This window comes from Neoarius graeffei, chromosome 8 (assembly GCF_027579695.1).
Source record: "Neoarius graeffei isolate fNeoGra1 chromosome 8, fNeoGra1.pri, whole genome shotgun sequence".
NCBI classification, from domain to species: domain Eukaryota; kingdom Metazoa; phylum Chordata; class Actinopteri; order Siluriformes; family Ariidae; genus Neoarius; species Neoarius graeffei.
Genome location: NC_083576.1, coordinates 94,255,508 through 94,272,522, shown reverse-complemented (window position 1 = coordinate 94,272,522; position 17,015 = coordinate 94,255,508). Strand labels below are relative to the sequence as shown.

General features: G+C 42.5%; 1 protein-coding gene across 1 annotated transcript in view; it reads right to left on the bottom strand.

Moving 5' to 3' along the window:
- Positions 1-16,740, bottom strand: part of LOC132889967 (zinc finger protein 658B-like) — a 45,337-nt gene extending 28,597 nt beyond the window's left edge. Inside the window, exons 1-7 of the mRNA XM_060926769.1 lie at positions 16,583-16,740; positions 15,493-15,645; positions 15,297-15,395; positions 14,773-15,044; positions 12,560-12,627; positions 10,572-10,762; positions 9,253-10,280 (exon numbers count right to left, since the gene is read on the bottom strand). Coding sequence (XP_060782752.1) covers positions 9,253-10,280; positions 10,572-10,762; positions 12,560-12,627; positions 14,773-15,044; positions 15,297-15,395; positions 15,493-15,628 — 1,794 coding nt within the window. The 5' untranslated portion in view covers positions 15,629-15,645; positions 16,583-16,740. The remainder of the gene's footprint in view (positions 1-9,252; positions 10,281-10,571; positions 10,763-12,559; positions 12,628-14,772; positions 15,045-15,296; positions 15,396-15,492; positions 15,646-16,582) is intronic.
- Between the last annotated feature and the right edge of the window lie 275 nt (positions 16,741-17,015).

The window sequence follows — 17,015 nt, the reverse complement described above, 5'->3', positions numbered from 1 at the left end:
TAATGTCAGAAAGTTGCTTTGTCTTCTTTTCTTTTTTTTTTACTGGATTAATGCTCCATCACTTCTTCACAAAACAGATCCAACACGTGACACTTTTCCACACCGTCAACCAATCAGAGTCCCGCACGCGCCATGCTCGCTTCCTATTGGTCAGCTCTGAGCTCCTCAGGGATCATCGACAATCATTTCCCAAAAACCCCTCAGTGATCAGATTAAATGTGCAGGCTGGTGGTCAGTTATCTTAGTGCTGCATTTTTTAAATAAAACTTTCCTGGCAAACTCATTGTTTTTTATGGTTCAAAATCTTTAAGTTGATTGATTAAATAAATAAATAAATAAATGTTATTAACAGCTTAAGGTCGGTCTGTATGGTGAAATACTGTGACCTCGGCCTTGAATACTGACCTCAGCCCAGAGGGCCTCGCCCAGTACTTTCAAGGCCGAGGTCACGGTATTTCACCATACGGACCGACCTTAAAGTGCCATTCCACCATTGGATGTATTCTTTGGCATAAAATACAATATATTTTATGACAACATGACTAGACAGAGAAATCTTTTAGCTTCAAAATGATATATCAAACATAATTTTTTGACAACGACAAGTATATTAATTTTGCGACCAAAGTCACCTACCCTTTTAATTTCCGCGCGGTAGTGAAACGTGATGTCATCGGCAGGTTCCCCTTCTTGTGTACCATGTCACGTGTGATGTGGCACAGATTATCAGCAATGGCGGATAGAATGCGATTTCCACTTGTCGATTGCTGTGCCGATATTCACCATCGACCGTCTCCTTTGGGCATCACTTGCTATTTTCCTTCGCTTCTTTTCCGAAGCTGACAATCGCGTTCTATCCGCCATTGCTGATAATCTGTGCCACATCACACGTAACGTGGTACACAAGAAGGGGAACCTGCCAATGACATCACGTTTCACTACTGCACGGAAATTAAAAGGGTAGGTGACTTTGGTCGCAAAATTAATATACTTGTCGTTGTCAAAAAATTATGTTTGATATATCATTTTGAAGCTAAAAGATTTCTCTGTCTAGTCATGTTGTCATGAAATATATTGTATTTTATGCCAAAAAATACCTCCAATTGTGGAATGGCACTTTAAGCTGGTAAATAATATATTTATTATTTTCTTTACCGCGGGCGGCACGGTGGTGTAGTGGTTAGCGCTGTCGCCTCACAGCAAGAAGGTCCGGGTTCAAGCCCCGTGGCCGGCGAGGGCCTTTCTGTGCGGAGTTTGCATGTTCTCCCCGTGTCCACGTGGGTTTCCTCTGGGTGCTCCGGTTTCCCCCACAGTCCAAAGACATGCAGGTTAGGTTAACTGGTGACTCTAAATTGAGCGTAGGTGTGAATGTGAATGGTTGTCTGTGTCTATGTGTCAGCCCTGTGATGACCTGGCGACTTGTCCAGGGTGAACCCCGCCTTTCGCCCGTAGTCAGCTGGGATAGGCTCCAGCTTGCCTGCGACCCTGTAGAAGGATAAAACAGCTAGAGATAATGAGATGAGATTTTCTTTACCAAATTCTAACAGAAAACGAGAGCGCCCGAAAGGGAAAACTGAGCCGAGCCGCCATTTTGAATCCTCATTCACGGCTGTAATGTAAATTGCTTCCTCCTCGGTATACAAGTGCACTTCCATGGCAGGAAAAACACTACATTTTGCCGCCTATGTCGTCCCCTATTTATACAAATAGGAGTCATTCAGGATTCAGCCATGTTTTTGCTCGGCGTTAGCAACAGTTACAGGTTTTTAGCTTTCTCCTGAAATGTTTTCTTTTGTTTCTTCTTCCTCAGGGTAGTAAAACTCGCTTTCGCTGTGAACACTGTCGTTATCGCTATCCATGCTGTAAAATTAATGCTATTCTCCTGAGAAATGCTGGCAAAAATTTATAAGATTTTTGATAATCTTATAAATAAATCATAAAAAAGGATAAATGTTGACAAAAAATGCTGCTATGTTTGTTGTTGTTGTGAACAAGCGAGTCGCCAGAGGACCGTAACCGGGGTCCGTACCGTAGGATACAGACCCGCTCGCCAGCCAATCAGAGCACAGGATTTGATGGAAACCGCACCATGAAAAAAATAAACTTTTTTTTTCCTGAAAAACAAAAATAATAAATATCAACACGAGTACATTTTCAGGTGTCATGTTTTATTTATTTTTTAAAAGAGACTGAGACAATTCAGCCTTTAAATCACAGCAAATATAAAGATCTGCAATTTATTGAGTTTTATTGGATGTGAATCTAGTGATGTCACTACAGGGTCCAAGCCTAGAACCTTCAGCTCCAAGTTAGTCTCTTTCACAGACTGGAGAGGACACTGGGTTTTATTACACACACACACACACACACACACACACACACACACACACACACGAGTGTTTACTGGAGATATGGAGATACACCACTGGTATTTTTTCATCCGAGCTCCATCCGGGACATGGAAAACCAAAACCGGGACATACAGTGGGGCAAAAAAGTATTTAGTCAGTCACCAATTGTGCAAGTTCTCCCACTTAAAAAGATGAGAGAGGCCTGTAATTTTCATCATAGGTACACTTCAACTATGAGAGACAGAATGGGGGGAAAGAATCCAGGAAATCACATTGTAGGATTTTTAATGAATTTATTTGCAAATTATGGTGGAAAATAAGTATTTGGTCAATAACAAAAGTTCATCTCAATACTTTGTTATATACCCTTTGTTGGCAATGACAGAGGTCAAACGTTTTCTGTAAGTCTTCACAAGGTTTTCACACACTGTTGCTGGTATTTTGGCCCATTCCTCCATGCAGATCTCCTCTAGAGCAGTGATGTTTTGGGGCTGTCGCTGAGCAACACGGACTTTCAACTCCCTCCAAAGATTTTCTATGGGGTTGAGATCTGGAGACTGGCTAGGCCACTCCAGGACCTTGAAATGCTTCTTACGAAGCCACTCCTTCGTTGCCCGGGCGGTGTGTTTGGGATCATTGTCATGCTGAAAGACCCAGCCACGTTTCATCTTCAATGCCCTTGCTGATGGAAGGAGGTTTTCACTCAAAATCTCACGATACATGGCCCCATTCATTCTTTCCTTTACACGGATCAGTCGTCCTGGTCCCTTTGCAGAAAAACAGCCCCAAAGCATGATGTTTCCACCCCCATGCTTCACAGTAGGTATGGTGTTCTTTGGATGCAACTCAGCATTCTTTCTCCTCCAAACACAAGTTGAGTTTTTACCAAAAAGTTCTATTTTGGTTTCATCTGACCATATGACATTCTCCCAATCCTCTGCAATGGCCTTTTCACAGGCCTGCCAAAAAAGACCATCAAACGACTTCAGCTGGTTCAAAATGCAGCGGCGAGGGTTCTCACACGAACAAAAAGAACAGAGCACATTACCCCAATTCTAAGGTCCCTTCACTGGCTTCCAGTAAGCTACAGAATTGACTTTAAAACATTGCTGCTGGTGTACAAATCTCTAAATGGTCCAGGGCCCAATTACCTCTCTGATATGTTGCAGCGGCCTAACCCAATCAGATCTACCAGATCGAAAAAGAAAAATTTACTATTAAAACCTGTTGTTAAAACAAAGTATGGTGAAGCAGCTTTTAGCTACTATGCAGTGCAGCTATGGAACCAACTGCCAGAGGACATCAAAAATGCTCCTGCTGTTGGCAGCTTCAAATCTAGGTTAAAGACCAAGCTGTTCTCAGATGCTTTCTGTTAAATAATTAATATTGTCTTCTTTACATTTTTTATAATTTTTACTTTCTCTGCATGTTTCAAATTTATTTTAACTTTATTCTATTTTATTCTGCTGGTTTCTTTTTTTTTCTCCTCGTATTTGAACTACTACTTCATTTTATTATTTTATTTCTACTATTGTTTAATTCTTATTATTTTCTTTTAATTCTTTTAATTAATTGTTTAATTCTTTTAATATTATATATTAGAATACAAATAAAATTATTTTATGTAATTTTATTCTCTATTGTTTACTGTTTTGTTTTTACTTCTGTAAAGCACATTGAACTGCCATTGTGTATGAAATGTGCTATATAAATAAACTTGCCTTGCCTCTTCTGGATCGTCCAAATGCTCTCTAGCAAACTTCAGACGGGCCTGGACATGTACTGGCTTAAGCAGGGGGACACGTCTGGCACTGCAGGATTTGAGTCCCTGGCGGCGTAGTGTGTTACTGATGGTAGCCTTTGTTACTTTGGTCCCAGCTCTCTGCAGGTCATTCACTAGGTCCCCCCGTGTGGTTCTGGGATTTTTGTTCACCGTTCTTGTGATCATTTTGACCCCACGGGGTGAGATCTTGCGTGGAGCCCCAGATCGAGGGAGATTATCAGTGGTCTTGTATGTCTTCCATTTTCTAATAATTGCTCCCACAGTTGATTTCTTCACACCAAGCTGCTTACCTATTGCAGATTCAGTCTTCCCAGCCTGGTGCAGGTCTACAATTTTGTTTCTGGTGTCCTTTGACAGCTCTTTGGTCTTGGCCATAGTGGAGTTTGGAGTGTGACTGTTTGAGGCTGTGGACAGGTGTCTTTTATACTGATAACGAGTTCAAACAGGTGCCATTAATACAGGTAATGAGTGGAGGACAGAGGAGCCTCTTAAAGAAGAAGTTACAGGTCTGTGAGAGCCAGAAATCTTGCTTGTTTGTAGGTGACCAAATACTTATTTTACCGAGGAATTTACCAATTAATTCATTAAAAATCCTACAATGTGATTTCCTGGATTCTTTCCCCCCATTCTGTCTCTCATAGTTGAAGTGTACCTATGATGAAAATTACAGGCCTCTCTCATCTTTTTAAGTGGGGGAACTTGCACAATTGGTGGCTGACTAAGTACTTTTTTGCCCCACTGTAAATCTCTGTCCCTCGTGAGGAAATCGATGATTTTTTTTTTTTGATAAATTTGGGGACTTTTTGTTTCTGAATGTGTCGATATAATAAAAAGAAACTCACATGTTGGCTTGAAGATATGAAGTTTAAACTCACATTTTTCATACAAAATACATTGTGGATCTGAGTGAAATATTTAAAAGTTATTCCACGAAATCAAGTCGTGCATGAGCTGATGATCGACGAGGCGCATAGCACAGAGTTGTCTATAATCCCTGTACGACGAGATTGAGTGGAATAACTGTTTTATTCTATCCACATTCACTGCATTTTGAGTAACAGAGCAATTATTTTATTTTTTGCAAATTTGATAAATAAAAAGTTTATACAAAACATCCGGCAAAATCATTTCCACTTAGAACGTAAACAAACTGGTGAAATGACAGAAGCAATTTGTGAAAAATGCAATAATAATAATTCTTGAAAAATAAAAGATGCGTTCTTACCATCAAATACTTTTATTCCATATTTTGTTGCTTTTTGTATTTTTGGGGGTCTTGCTTTCGAGTAGAGTTTTTATTTCATCCTCCGTTGGTTCAGCAACACACTCCGCCATTTTGTTTTTCTCTACTCACAGTATATGAGCTGATATCCTAGTAGTAGAGTAGCCAATCAGAGCGCACGGTTGCTCATATCCAGTGAGTGCGGATAGAATAATTCCCGATATTTCACTCTGATGACATCACTCCGAGTATTTTCCCACTGACTAGATGTATGTTGTCAAAATGGTGAACCGGTTCGAAATTAAAATTCTTTTGATTAACTTGCGTGTTTTGTTTTGTTTTTGTGGGTGTGTCTATATAATATAAAGAACATTACATGGTGGAGTGAAGATATGAAGTTTATCTTCGTGCTGAAAAATATTTCCACTTCACTCACTCGTGATGCATACATTCACCACTCGAAGATAAACTCCATATCTTCACACCACCATGTAACATCCTCTATATATACACTCACAATCCTGGAAACGATGGCTATTTGGGCCCTGATTCCTCACAGGAACAAGACTGGGAGTTTTGTGGTCACTTTAATTCACACACACGTGATTAGAAACATTTATTCGGGGGCGTCATGGCTCAGGTGGCTAGGGCGCCGTGCCATGGATCCGGGGACCTGGGTTCGATTCTGACCCGAGGTCATTTCCGTCTCTCTCTCCCGCTCATTTCCTGTCCTGTCCCTACACTGTCCTATCCAATAAAGGTGAAAAAAGCTTTAAAAAAAGAAACATTTATTCGAAAGCATGTTCAGGATCATTTGTTATTTTATTTACATGTACAGAGTAAAGCAAGCAACTGGCCAGAAATTCAAAATGCTGGATTAAAAATATACTGTAGATTACTTTAAATATAATTAAATATAATTTATACTACTACTCAGGTATATAAGGTGATATATAAACTGTAATGTTTTATTTACTGAGGTCACTAATAATAGTGTGTCATTATAATAGAGTGAAACTCTATTTACCTTCAGACTGATCACATGACCCATTACTAGATCAGAGAGAAAAGACTGAACAGAAATAATCATGATTTACACGTGATCTTACCTGGCTATGCGCAGGAGACACCTGTCTGCCTTTAATCACAGAACACACACCTTAAAGAACAGGAACCTGTTCTCTATAAACAGCTTACACACACACACACACACACACACACACACACACACCCAAAACCTCTTCACAGCTCACTGTTTACACACCGTGACCTCATATCAATACAACAACATATTTATAGTTTCACAGTGTTTACATGATCAATGTTTGTTTTCTGATGGAATCATTCAGTCAGTGGCCGTGATGATAAAAATTAAACATACAGCCTGTTGCATAAGTATTCACCCCCTTGAAGTGTTCCACATATAGTGTTACACTTTAGAACTGAAATGGACTTAATCAGGACTTTAGGTCGTGAATCTAAACAAAACATCCCATAATACTGAAGCAGGGGAAATTATTTACAAATAAACATATAAAAGTTGTGAGTGCAAAAATATTCATCCCTAAATTAGTTGTGGTCGAGTTTCCATCAGAAGTGAGATGATGAGGAGAATGGAGTGGAGCTGTATGGAATTAAAGTGTCATGTGATCAGTATTAATTCTCCTGTTCCTGGAGGAACCCAGAGTGTGTTAGAGGACCAAAACACACAGCAGCATGAAGAACAAGGAGCGATCAAAACAAGTCTGGGACAAAGTTCTGGAAAAATATCAGTCAGGCTTTGGTTAAAAAAAATCCCAAACTCTGTGTCTTCTGCAGAGCGACATTACATCTGTTATTAAATAATAATAATAATAATAATAATAATAATAATAGAGTTTAATTTATATTGTGCCTTTCACAGACCCAAGGTGGATTTACAGGAAAAAAGGAATCTTATTAATTAAAGAATGTAAAGAATGTGACAGAAGCGTGACTCTGCCTCGAGGAGAACGTCCACCTAAAGTCAGTGAGATAGTAAAGAGTGGATTAGTGAGAGACACAGCCAAGAGGACAAGGAGAACTCTGAAAGAGCTGGAGAGCCACAGCACAGCTGGAGAAGCTGTTTACAGGACAACCACAACCTGAACACTTACACTGCACATGGCCCAAACACTCCACACAGTCCAAGCACTCCACACCATCCAAACACTGCACACGGCCCAGACACTCCTCATGGCCCAAAAAATTCCTCACGGCCCAGAAACTCCACACTGCCCAAACACTCCTTATGACCCAGACACTCCATACCGCCCAAACACTCCACATGGTCCAAACACTCCACAGGGCCCAAAAAATTCCTCATGGCCCAAAGACTCCACACCGCCCAAACACTCCCTATGGCCCATACACTCCCTCCAGTCCAAATACACCCTATGGCCCAAAAACTCCTCACGACCCAAACACTCCACAGGGCCCAAACACTCCCCTCCCTATGGCCCAAAAACTCCACACCACTCAAAGATTCCCTCTGGCTCAAACTCCCTACAGCCAAAACACTCCCTACGACCCAAACACTCCACACATCCCAAACAGTCCACATGTTCTAAACGCTCCCTACAGCCCAAACATTCCCTATGTTCAAACACTCTGCACTGCCCAAACACTCCACACCGCCCAAACACTCCTCATGACACAAAGAGACGTGTTTGGTGAAAGCCCTAAGAAGAATGTTGGTGGTTCCATGACGTGTAGAGTTCCCCTTGGCCATCTGGTTGTTTCTCTGACTAATCCCCCTTTACCCACTCACTGAGGTCTCTACACAAGCTCATGGCTGTCACATAGCTTCCACTTCATTGTGGAGTACTTACAGTACCAGTGTAAAGTTTGGACACACCTTCTAGTTCAATCTTTTTCTTTATTTTTATGAATTTAAAGTCACTTCATGTCTTAAAGTCATGATGGAAGTAATTTCTCTTTACTGAGTTGAGCAGTTCTTCACAATCAGTAACAGCGCAGAAAATCTAGGTTCGGAGCAGCATTCAAACATGGCCACTCTGGACTACAACTCCCAAACACCACGGCGCCCTGCCTCTCCGGAATTCTAGATACGCACCTGCTCTGTATCAGAGACTAATTAAGATACTACTTAAACCCTGCAAACACTCACATCTGTGCGAAGTATCGTTCTGTGTCCCTGAACCTGATCATACCAGGCCTTATTTTGACTCTGCCTGACTCTTTGTGCTTTTGACCCTCACTTACATTTATTTAACTATTTGCCTGCCCTTTGATATTCTGTTTGCTGATCGACCGACCGCCGCTTAATCCTGACTTCATTCAAAGCTTGGCAATTTGGATCTGGATGCCCGTTTATGATGCACCCGCTCTCCTCTGCGCCTGCATGTCAGAGTGCAGGCACTTATGGAATTCGCATAATATGGATTACTACAGTTGTGTTATAGGGCTATTTACTGTCTGATCTCAGACTCATTAAGAAGGAATGAAACTCGTCCACTAATGACCTTTTGATGAGATGCAGCTGTTAATTGAAAAGCGTTCCAGGTGACTCCCTCATGAAGCTGGTTAAGAGAATGACAAGAGCGTGTAAAGCATCATCGAGGGAAACACTGGATACGCCGAAGAATCTAAAATATCAAACACACTTTGTTTTTCAACTCTTTTTGTTTACCACATAATTCCAGATGTTATTTCATAGTGTTTGATGTCTTCAGTTTTGTTCAACAGTGTAGAGAATCGTCACAATACAGAAACACCTGTGAATGAGTCGAGTACAGGTGCACAAACTTTTGACTGGTCCTGTATGTGCATATTTACGTCACTGTGATTTATAATCTATCAGAATCATGCTTGCACACAGCGTTTGGAATGTTGATTTTCCAGTGGGTTCCTCAGTCACTGAAGCCCATCCCATGCTCTGAGAAGTGGAACGGCTGGGCTCCGGTGTGAACACGCTGGTGGAACTGAAGGTGGTTCTCTTGAATAAAACTCCTCCCACACTGTAAGCAGTGGTACGGTTTCTCTCCCGTGTGAATGCGCTGGTGTTTTTGGAAGTTGCCCTGCTGGGTAAAACTTTTTCCGCATACGGAGCAGTAGTATGGTTTCTCTCCAGTGTGAATGCGCTGGTGCTGTTGGAGAGTGCTGTGGTGAGTAAAACTCCTCCCACAGTGCACACAGTGATACAGCTTCTCCTCCGTGTGAATGCGCTGGTGTGTTCTGAGATTTCCTCTTTCACTGAAACTCTTCCCGCAGTGTGAGCACTGGTACGGTTTCTCTCCTGTGTGAACGCGCTGGTGTCGCGTGAGCGTTCCTAATTCACTGAAACTCTTCCCACACTGTAAGCAGTGATACGGTTTCTCGCCAGTGTGAATGTTCTGGTGTCGGCGGAGACTTCCTTTCTCGCTAAAGCTCTTCCCGCACTGCGAGCACTGATACGGTTTCTCTCCTGTGTGAATGCGCTGGTGCGCCTGGAGATGGATCTGCTGAGTGAAACTCTTCCCACACTGCGAGCACTGACACAGGTTCTGTCGCGTGTGGAGGCGCTGGTGCAGCTGGAGGCTGCTCTGCTGCGTGAAACTCTTCCCACACTGCGAGCACTGATACGGCTTCTCACCCGTGTGAACACGCTGGTGCACTTTGAGATGTTTACGCTGGATAAAAACCTTCCCGCATTCCGAGCACTGGAGCGAATCTTTCTGCGTTTGTGCGTGAGACGCGTTGGCGCCGAGACTCTCGAAGGACACCGCTGTGGACTGAGTGGAGCTTTTTGAGGGCACGAGGCTCTCGTATTTAATCTCTCCTGATTTCAGGAGACGGACGTATTCCTCATGGTGGCATCTCTTGATGTGTTTGTGGAGATAAATTTTGGATGTGTAAGAAAGAGGACATGAGGAGCAGGAGAAGACTTGAAGGACGGTGTTCATTCCTGCAGGAGAAAAGGACATTAGAATTGATATTTCTATGCAGTTCATTCAGACTTAACCCACAGAAAATAATCAGACTCGTGAGTCTCTAGAAGACGTGACAGATTCATGAACATCACTACTGAACAAGGAACTGAATTCACGTTCAATGGTTATGAATCTCAGTTTTGTAAAGCACACAGTTTAATATTTTTCCAAACCCCGGTCATAAAACCTGAATTATTCGGTTGATGAGCTGAATTGCGTTTAAAATAATTTTTAAATCCCAATAAGTTACAAGTTACAGACATCACCATTCACGGAGCACTTTCTGTTCCAGATGTAGTTGAAGGTGATGCTGAGCTCTTTAGTGAACTCCTCTTCGTACCACAGCAACAGCTCCTGTCCTGGCTCAATGGGTCGACAGCAGCGGTACAGAATCCCACCTCGGTACTGAAACGCCACCAGATTCTGCTCTTCATCATTAGGAGCGCAATTCACATACCTGAGAGAACGAGGGAAAGAAATCAGCTCAATAAAGATTCACCTTCAGTATGTTTTCTATCAGAGATTCTGGAGAAAATGTGGTTTGTGCTTTTTTTTTTTTAATTAAAATTAACAAGCATGATGTGTTTTATTCTGGTTTCCAGAAGCTTCAGAGCACAGAATCAGCTGTGACTAAAGTGTTCACTGACCTTCTTCTCACCTCAGACTGGAGTGATGTTTCTGTTCAGGTTTTGGTGAACTTTTGATGCGTTGTGTTTGTACAGAAGCATATTGCTGCCACATCAGGGAAAAAAAAAGAACATACAATCTGTATCACGGAATAACGTGAAAAGTTTGTTATAACAATATATTTTCACGTTATTACGGGAAACATTTCACATTATAACGTGATAATTTGGTTTCACATTATAACGTGATAATGTTAAACTCGTGTTTGAATCCATGGTGTGAATGAGGTGTGTGGAGGGTAAACTGGGTAAATGAGCCACATTACATGATTTAATCAGGTTCTATTTGATGTTTGGGTTGAGACCCAGCGAGATTCTGCTGCTACTGAACACAGTGAATGACACTGTAATAAGTGTGCACGCACTCAGAAGGATTTTGAATCAGAATGTCAAGGACGTAGTATCTCATCCGGCCTGCCATCAAAACGACCCTGACAACCAAAACATCAAACAGAACTGAAATGTGACGATGTGAGAGAGAGAGGACCAACCTCCACCACAAACTGTTCACAACAGGAACATCAACAAAGGACTAAATTGTGTTCCCTGAGGGAAGATCGACCCAAAACATCCATCAGAACTGGAATCAGATGAGAAATGAGAGGAGATACAATTCTAGTGAGAGGTCTGGAAAATTTGGCCTAATTACTAACTTGTTAGCAAAAAATTTTGACAAAGCAATGACAAAGTTTTGTGCGGAGTGATGAGTTCTTTCAAACAAAACAATCGGAACAGAAATCCGTGGCGAATTGACAGAGGAGATACAATTTAACTGAATTGTGGACGACGGACACCACGCCATGGCAACAGCTCATGGGCCTTATGACCAGATGAGCTAACTACATGGGGCTGTAGAGGAGGAGGTAGCATCATTTCTCACTGATCAGTGGGAGGAGCATGGACAGCTCCATGGTTACAAGCTACCTCCAGCGGGTCAGACTCTCTCCTCCTTCTGTACAGCACCATGTATTTTAAATCCTTCTGAGAGTGCGCAAACTTATTACAGTGTCATTCACCGTGTTCAGTAACAGCAGAATCTCGCCACAGATTCAAACATGAGCTTAAAGTTATCAAGTTATAACCTGAAAAGTTTCACATTTTAACAATATAAGTTATCACATAATAAAGTGAAACGTTTCATGTAATAACGTGATAATATATTGTTATAATACATTTTTCATGTTAGTAGGTGATACTAATTTTTTTCTTTTTTTCTGGTGTGGCAGTAAAAACGCTTCTGTACGCTTGACACAGCTGGCCTTTGCTTTTTAACAGACACATGTGAGAACATGGACACGTTCTTTCCTGGTTCTGAGTTTATCTGACAGACAGGGTTCTGTTTCAGGCTCCGGATTATTCTCTGTTTATAACCAGCTGCTTGCACAAATAATCCACCAACACGGTGCTTTCATTCCCACACTGAAGAGACACTATTGTCCCGGTTTAGATCAGTCTCACGGTTATGGACGTCTGCTCAGGTTTAACAGCAGAGTGATGCAAAATAAAAGCCATGTACGGAGTTTTCCTAAAATATGGAGTAGAAATAAGGAATATAAAACATTTCTCACCTCATCCAGTTTGAATGCATCTCTGATGTGGCATCAATGTATTTTTCACACTGCTCACTCTTGTATATCTGAAAAGAGAGAGAAAAAAACATATTCAAATGTTACATACAACCCCAGTTCCAAAAAAGTTGGAACGCTGTGTAAACTGTAAATAAAAACAGAATGCGATAAACTTGCAAATCTTGCAAAAACCCTATATTTCATTAAAAATAGTACAAAGACAACATATCAGATGTTGAAACAGAAATTTTATTGTTTTTTGAAAAATATCTGCTCATTTTGAATTTGATGTCAGCAGCACATTTCAGAAAAGTTGGGACAGGGGCATGTTCACTGCTGTGCTGCATCACCTCTACTTTTAACAACACTGTAAACGTTTGGGAACTGAGGAGACCAATTGCTGTACTTCTGAAAGAAAAATGTTGTCCCATTCTCGTCTGATATACAGTTTCAGTTACTTAACAGTTTGGGGTCTCCTTTGTCGTATTTTTTGCTTCATAGTGCACCACATGTTTTAAATGGGAGACAGGTCTGGACTGCAGCAGGCCAGTTTAGCACTTGGACTCTTTTACTATGGAGCCATGCAGTTTTAATATGTGCAGAAACATGATACATGTGAAGCTGCCAGCTCTATGAAACGTTATGGTCTTCCTGCATGGCTCCGTAGTAAAAGAGTCTGGGTGTTAAACTGGCCTGCTGCAGTCCAGACCTGTCTCCCATTTACAACATGTGGTGCATTATGAAGCATAAAATACGACAAAGGAGACCCCAAACTGTTAAGCAATATTTTACTGCTTAATACGATGCATATGAAGCTGCCAGCTCTATGAAACGTTATGGTCTTCCGTGCATCATGAGGGATGATTGGTTGAGTCAAGTGTGGTTTGAATGAGATCACAAGATCTTGATGTTGGGATGCATCTCCAGGAATGTGTAGCAGCTCAGTCCTGTTGGGATTTAGTTGATTTGATGACATGCTCTGAGATCTGAGCAGAAACTTGAGGAATGAAGGAAAGATGATGAGTTAAGTGTCATCAGTACAGCATCACTATGACTCCCATGTGCGAGTCTAACCTCACTAACAGACCTGCCAAGAGTGGGCTGCAGCAGTCAAACCCTGACATGATCAGGGACTAAACAAGCACCTGGGTGAGCTCTGTGGATAGAAATATCCTCCTGATGGCGTAATGGAGAAATCAAGTCAGGTTAGCACCGTGAGGTTTTCCAGAAACGTCTTGTCCCACAGTGAAATCTGAGAGTTCTCCAAGGAGCTCGCAAGATCTTAACATCTCCAGGAATGTACAGCAGCTGAGTCTTGTTGGGATTTAGTCTCAGTGGATGAGCTGCCATCCCTGATGAGATGTACACCAGACAGGCTGAGCTCCAAACAGAAACATGAGTGAGGGAGAGGAGGAGGACAGCGTAATCAGCAGAGCAGTGATGTGAGAAACCTCACTAACAGAGATGTACAGAAGATACAGCCTCATACAGAGAGAGACAGGTTTACAGACATTTTACTGATTTTCTTCATACGCATCTACATTAATAAATTTTTACATTTAGCCACGCCCACACATCTCAAAAAAAGAGATAGTTAAAAACTCTGAGAACAAAATGTGGTTCCATGGCTGGGAGTCAAGAAAGTAAAGCTTGCTGTCTGGGTGGGACAGTGTCTGTCAATCACAGTGACACGAGCCAATCATGTGTGCCTGTGAGCTCAGGTATGTGGAAGAGGGCAGACAGCACTTTTCTCCATGTGTGTTACGCTGCACTGTAACGCAGAATGAGCAGCGGTTCAAAAAGATGCAGCTGGCTTCACGTGTCTCAGAGGAAGCATGTGTTAGCCTTCACCCTCCCTCGCTGCTAGACAAAATTTATTTGTTTCCAACGCAATAAACGAGGTCCAATATTACACCCGGGATTTATTGAGCTCTCCCTCAGACATAACGCAATTGCCCTCTACCCTCTGCAGTGTAGTTACTGGAAAAGCAGGTAAAAGTCCATCTGCATCTTTCCTTGAGTAAAATTAAAATATAATCCTCAGTGTAGACGTGTTAAAGGAGGTGCTGGAGATGGAGCAAACTCACTCAGCCCTGTTCAGTGATCCCGGATCTACAAGGATCTCTGCAGAGTGAAACCTACCACATGCCTTTCCCCACAGGTACTACACCACGTAATCACACACTTAACTGTCCTCAGAAACGCAAACTCACCACCCAGGAGTAGGCGCTGTTCATGGCTTCCTCTCGCTCTACCGTGTCTCCCTGGTAGGGCCCGAAGTGAGCACCGACTGGAATCGTGCCACTGTTGTTAAACACTCCCAGGCCTGCATTGGGAATACCAGACTTCCGAATCTCGAGACCCGGAGGAAGGGTTTGTCTGGCTCGGTCAGCGGCCCCCAGCGGAACCAGAACATCAGGGATGAAGAGAGCCGGACCGTGAACCTCACACTTGTTGATGAAGAAAGATCTGCAATCCTCACAATCTGGAACAAGAGACAGAAAAAAATCTTGGGAACAAAAAATTCTAAGCATCTCAGACGTGTCATCATCTGACTTTAGATAAGAAACAGAACTTTATTCATAACCACTTTTTACTTCTAAATGTGTTTAATTTAATTTGAGTCCAATGTGTTCTAAAATATTATAAAAACAATAAGTTTATTTCCAGATTAACAGCCCAGAAAAAATTTCAGGTCACACCCATCAGTGAAGTGTTGAACATCTCAATGTCTTACAGAGAAAGTCGTCGTGTTTTGTTTCTTCCTTTATAAGGATGTGGAATTCTCCGTTCCGCTGGTCTTCACCTTCCTCCACAGAGCTCGAAGTTCCTCCATCTAAAGATTTAGAACATTTCAGATTGACTCTCATCACCGTGTAGCAGACGGAGAAGTGAGACGTGTTATTATATCTGTAGACATGTGACTGTCTTACAGACGTAACCTTCAGTTTTATCTTCGTCACTTTCTTCCTCTTTCAGCGGCTGCTTCCAGAATTCTCCGTTCTGTTGGTCCACCGTGGTGACGTGTCCCACTGAGCTCGATGTTCTTCCATCAGCCTCCATCTGCATTTCTTCACAAACCTGACCTGAAAACAGAGGGTGTTGATTAATTCTCTCCAACAGCAGCTCCAACAGTAGCGCAGGTTTATATTAATTCACTCGAGTGGAGTGGAACCCAATGTGTTCTTCTGCTGTTGCATGCTGAGATGCTTTTCTGCTCACCACGGTTGTAAAGCGTGATTATGTGAGTTACTATATCCTTCCTAGCAAAAGAGCTTGAACAGACCTGTCCATTCCCCTCTGACCCTCTCTTATCAACAAGGCGTTTGTTTCCACCCACAGAACTGTCGCTCACTCACTCAGTGTTTTTTGTTTTCTGCACCATTCTGTGTAAACTCTAGAGACTGTTGTGTGTGAAAACCCCAGGAGATCAGCAGCTTCTGAAATACTCAAACCAGTCCATCTGGCTCAAACCAACACCCAGACCACAGTGACAGAAAGAAAGTCACACTTCACTGTGAGATCACAATGTTTCCCGTTCTGATGTTGGAACATTGTGAACATTAACTGAAGCTCCTGGTTTGTATCTGCGGGATCTGATGTGGAGGATCGGCTGATTACAGAACTGCAGAAAACAGCAGGTGGGTGTTGGGGTGTTCCTAATAAAATGACCGGGGAGTGTATAGTGATTAGTATTAAATGCAATTAATATGTAATTATTATTATTGTTTATGACTGAAGTCTGTACAATACTAAACTAATTCAGCATTTTATTCAGAATAAAAACTTAAACACTAAAATACCGTTTTGCTTTAAAATGTAAAGAAGTAAAAACAAATAAAGAAAACAGAAAGTTAGCAGGCCGAATCCCAACATGCTCCCGACTAAATGTAGTGCACTTCACAATACAGAGCCTTTATTTCGTTCCCTAGCGAGTGCACTTGTCCCGGGAGTGGGCGTGAGTTCGGGACGCAGCGGGGAACGGAACTCTGTGCCCGAGCGCCGCCGCGAACAGCGACTTACCTGAGGACTGAGAGCAGCGCGCGCACTGCAGGCGCTGTATTAGAAAGCCGCAGGGTTTGAGCGCGCGCAGTGACGGAAATGCGCCCAGAATACCGTCCGGGGTCTTTAAAGGATCATCACAGCGGAGGCTGGAAAGCTGCAGTTCTTCTTCTCTTCCTCTGTTTGTAACGGACAGGGACACAGAGACACACAGGGGAACAGCGCCACCTGCTGGAGCACTCACTCACTCACTGACCCAACTCACTCCCTCACTCACTCACTGACCCAACTCACTCACTCACTCACTGACCCAACTCACTCCCTCACTCACTCCCTCACCCACCCAACTCACTCCCTCACTCACTCACCCACCCAACTCACTCCCTCACCCACCCAACTCACTCCCTCACTCACTCACCCACCCAACTCACTCACTCACCCACCCAACTCACTC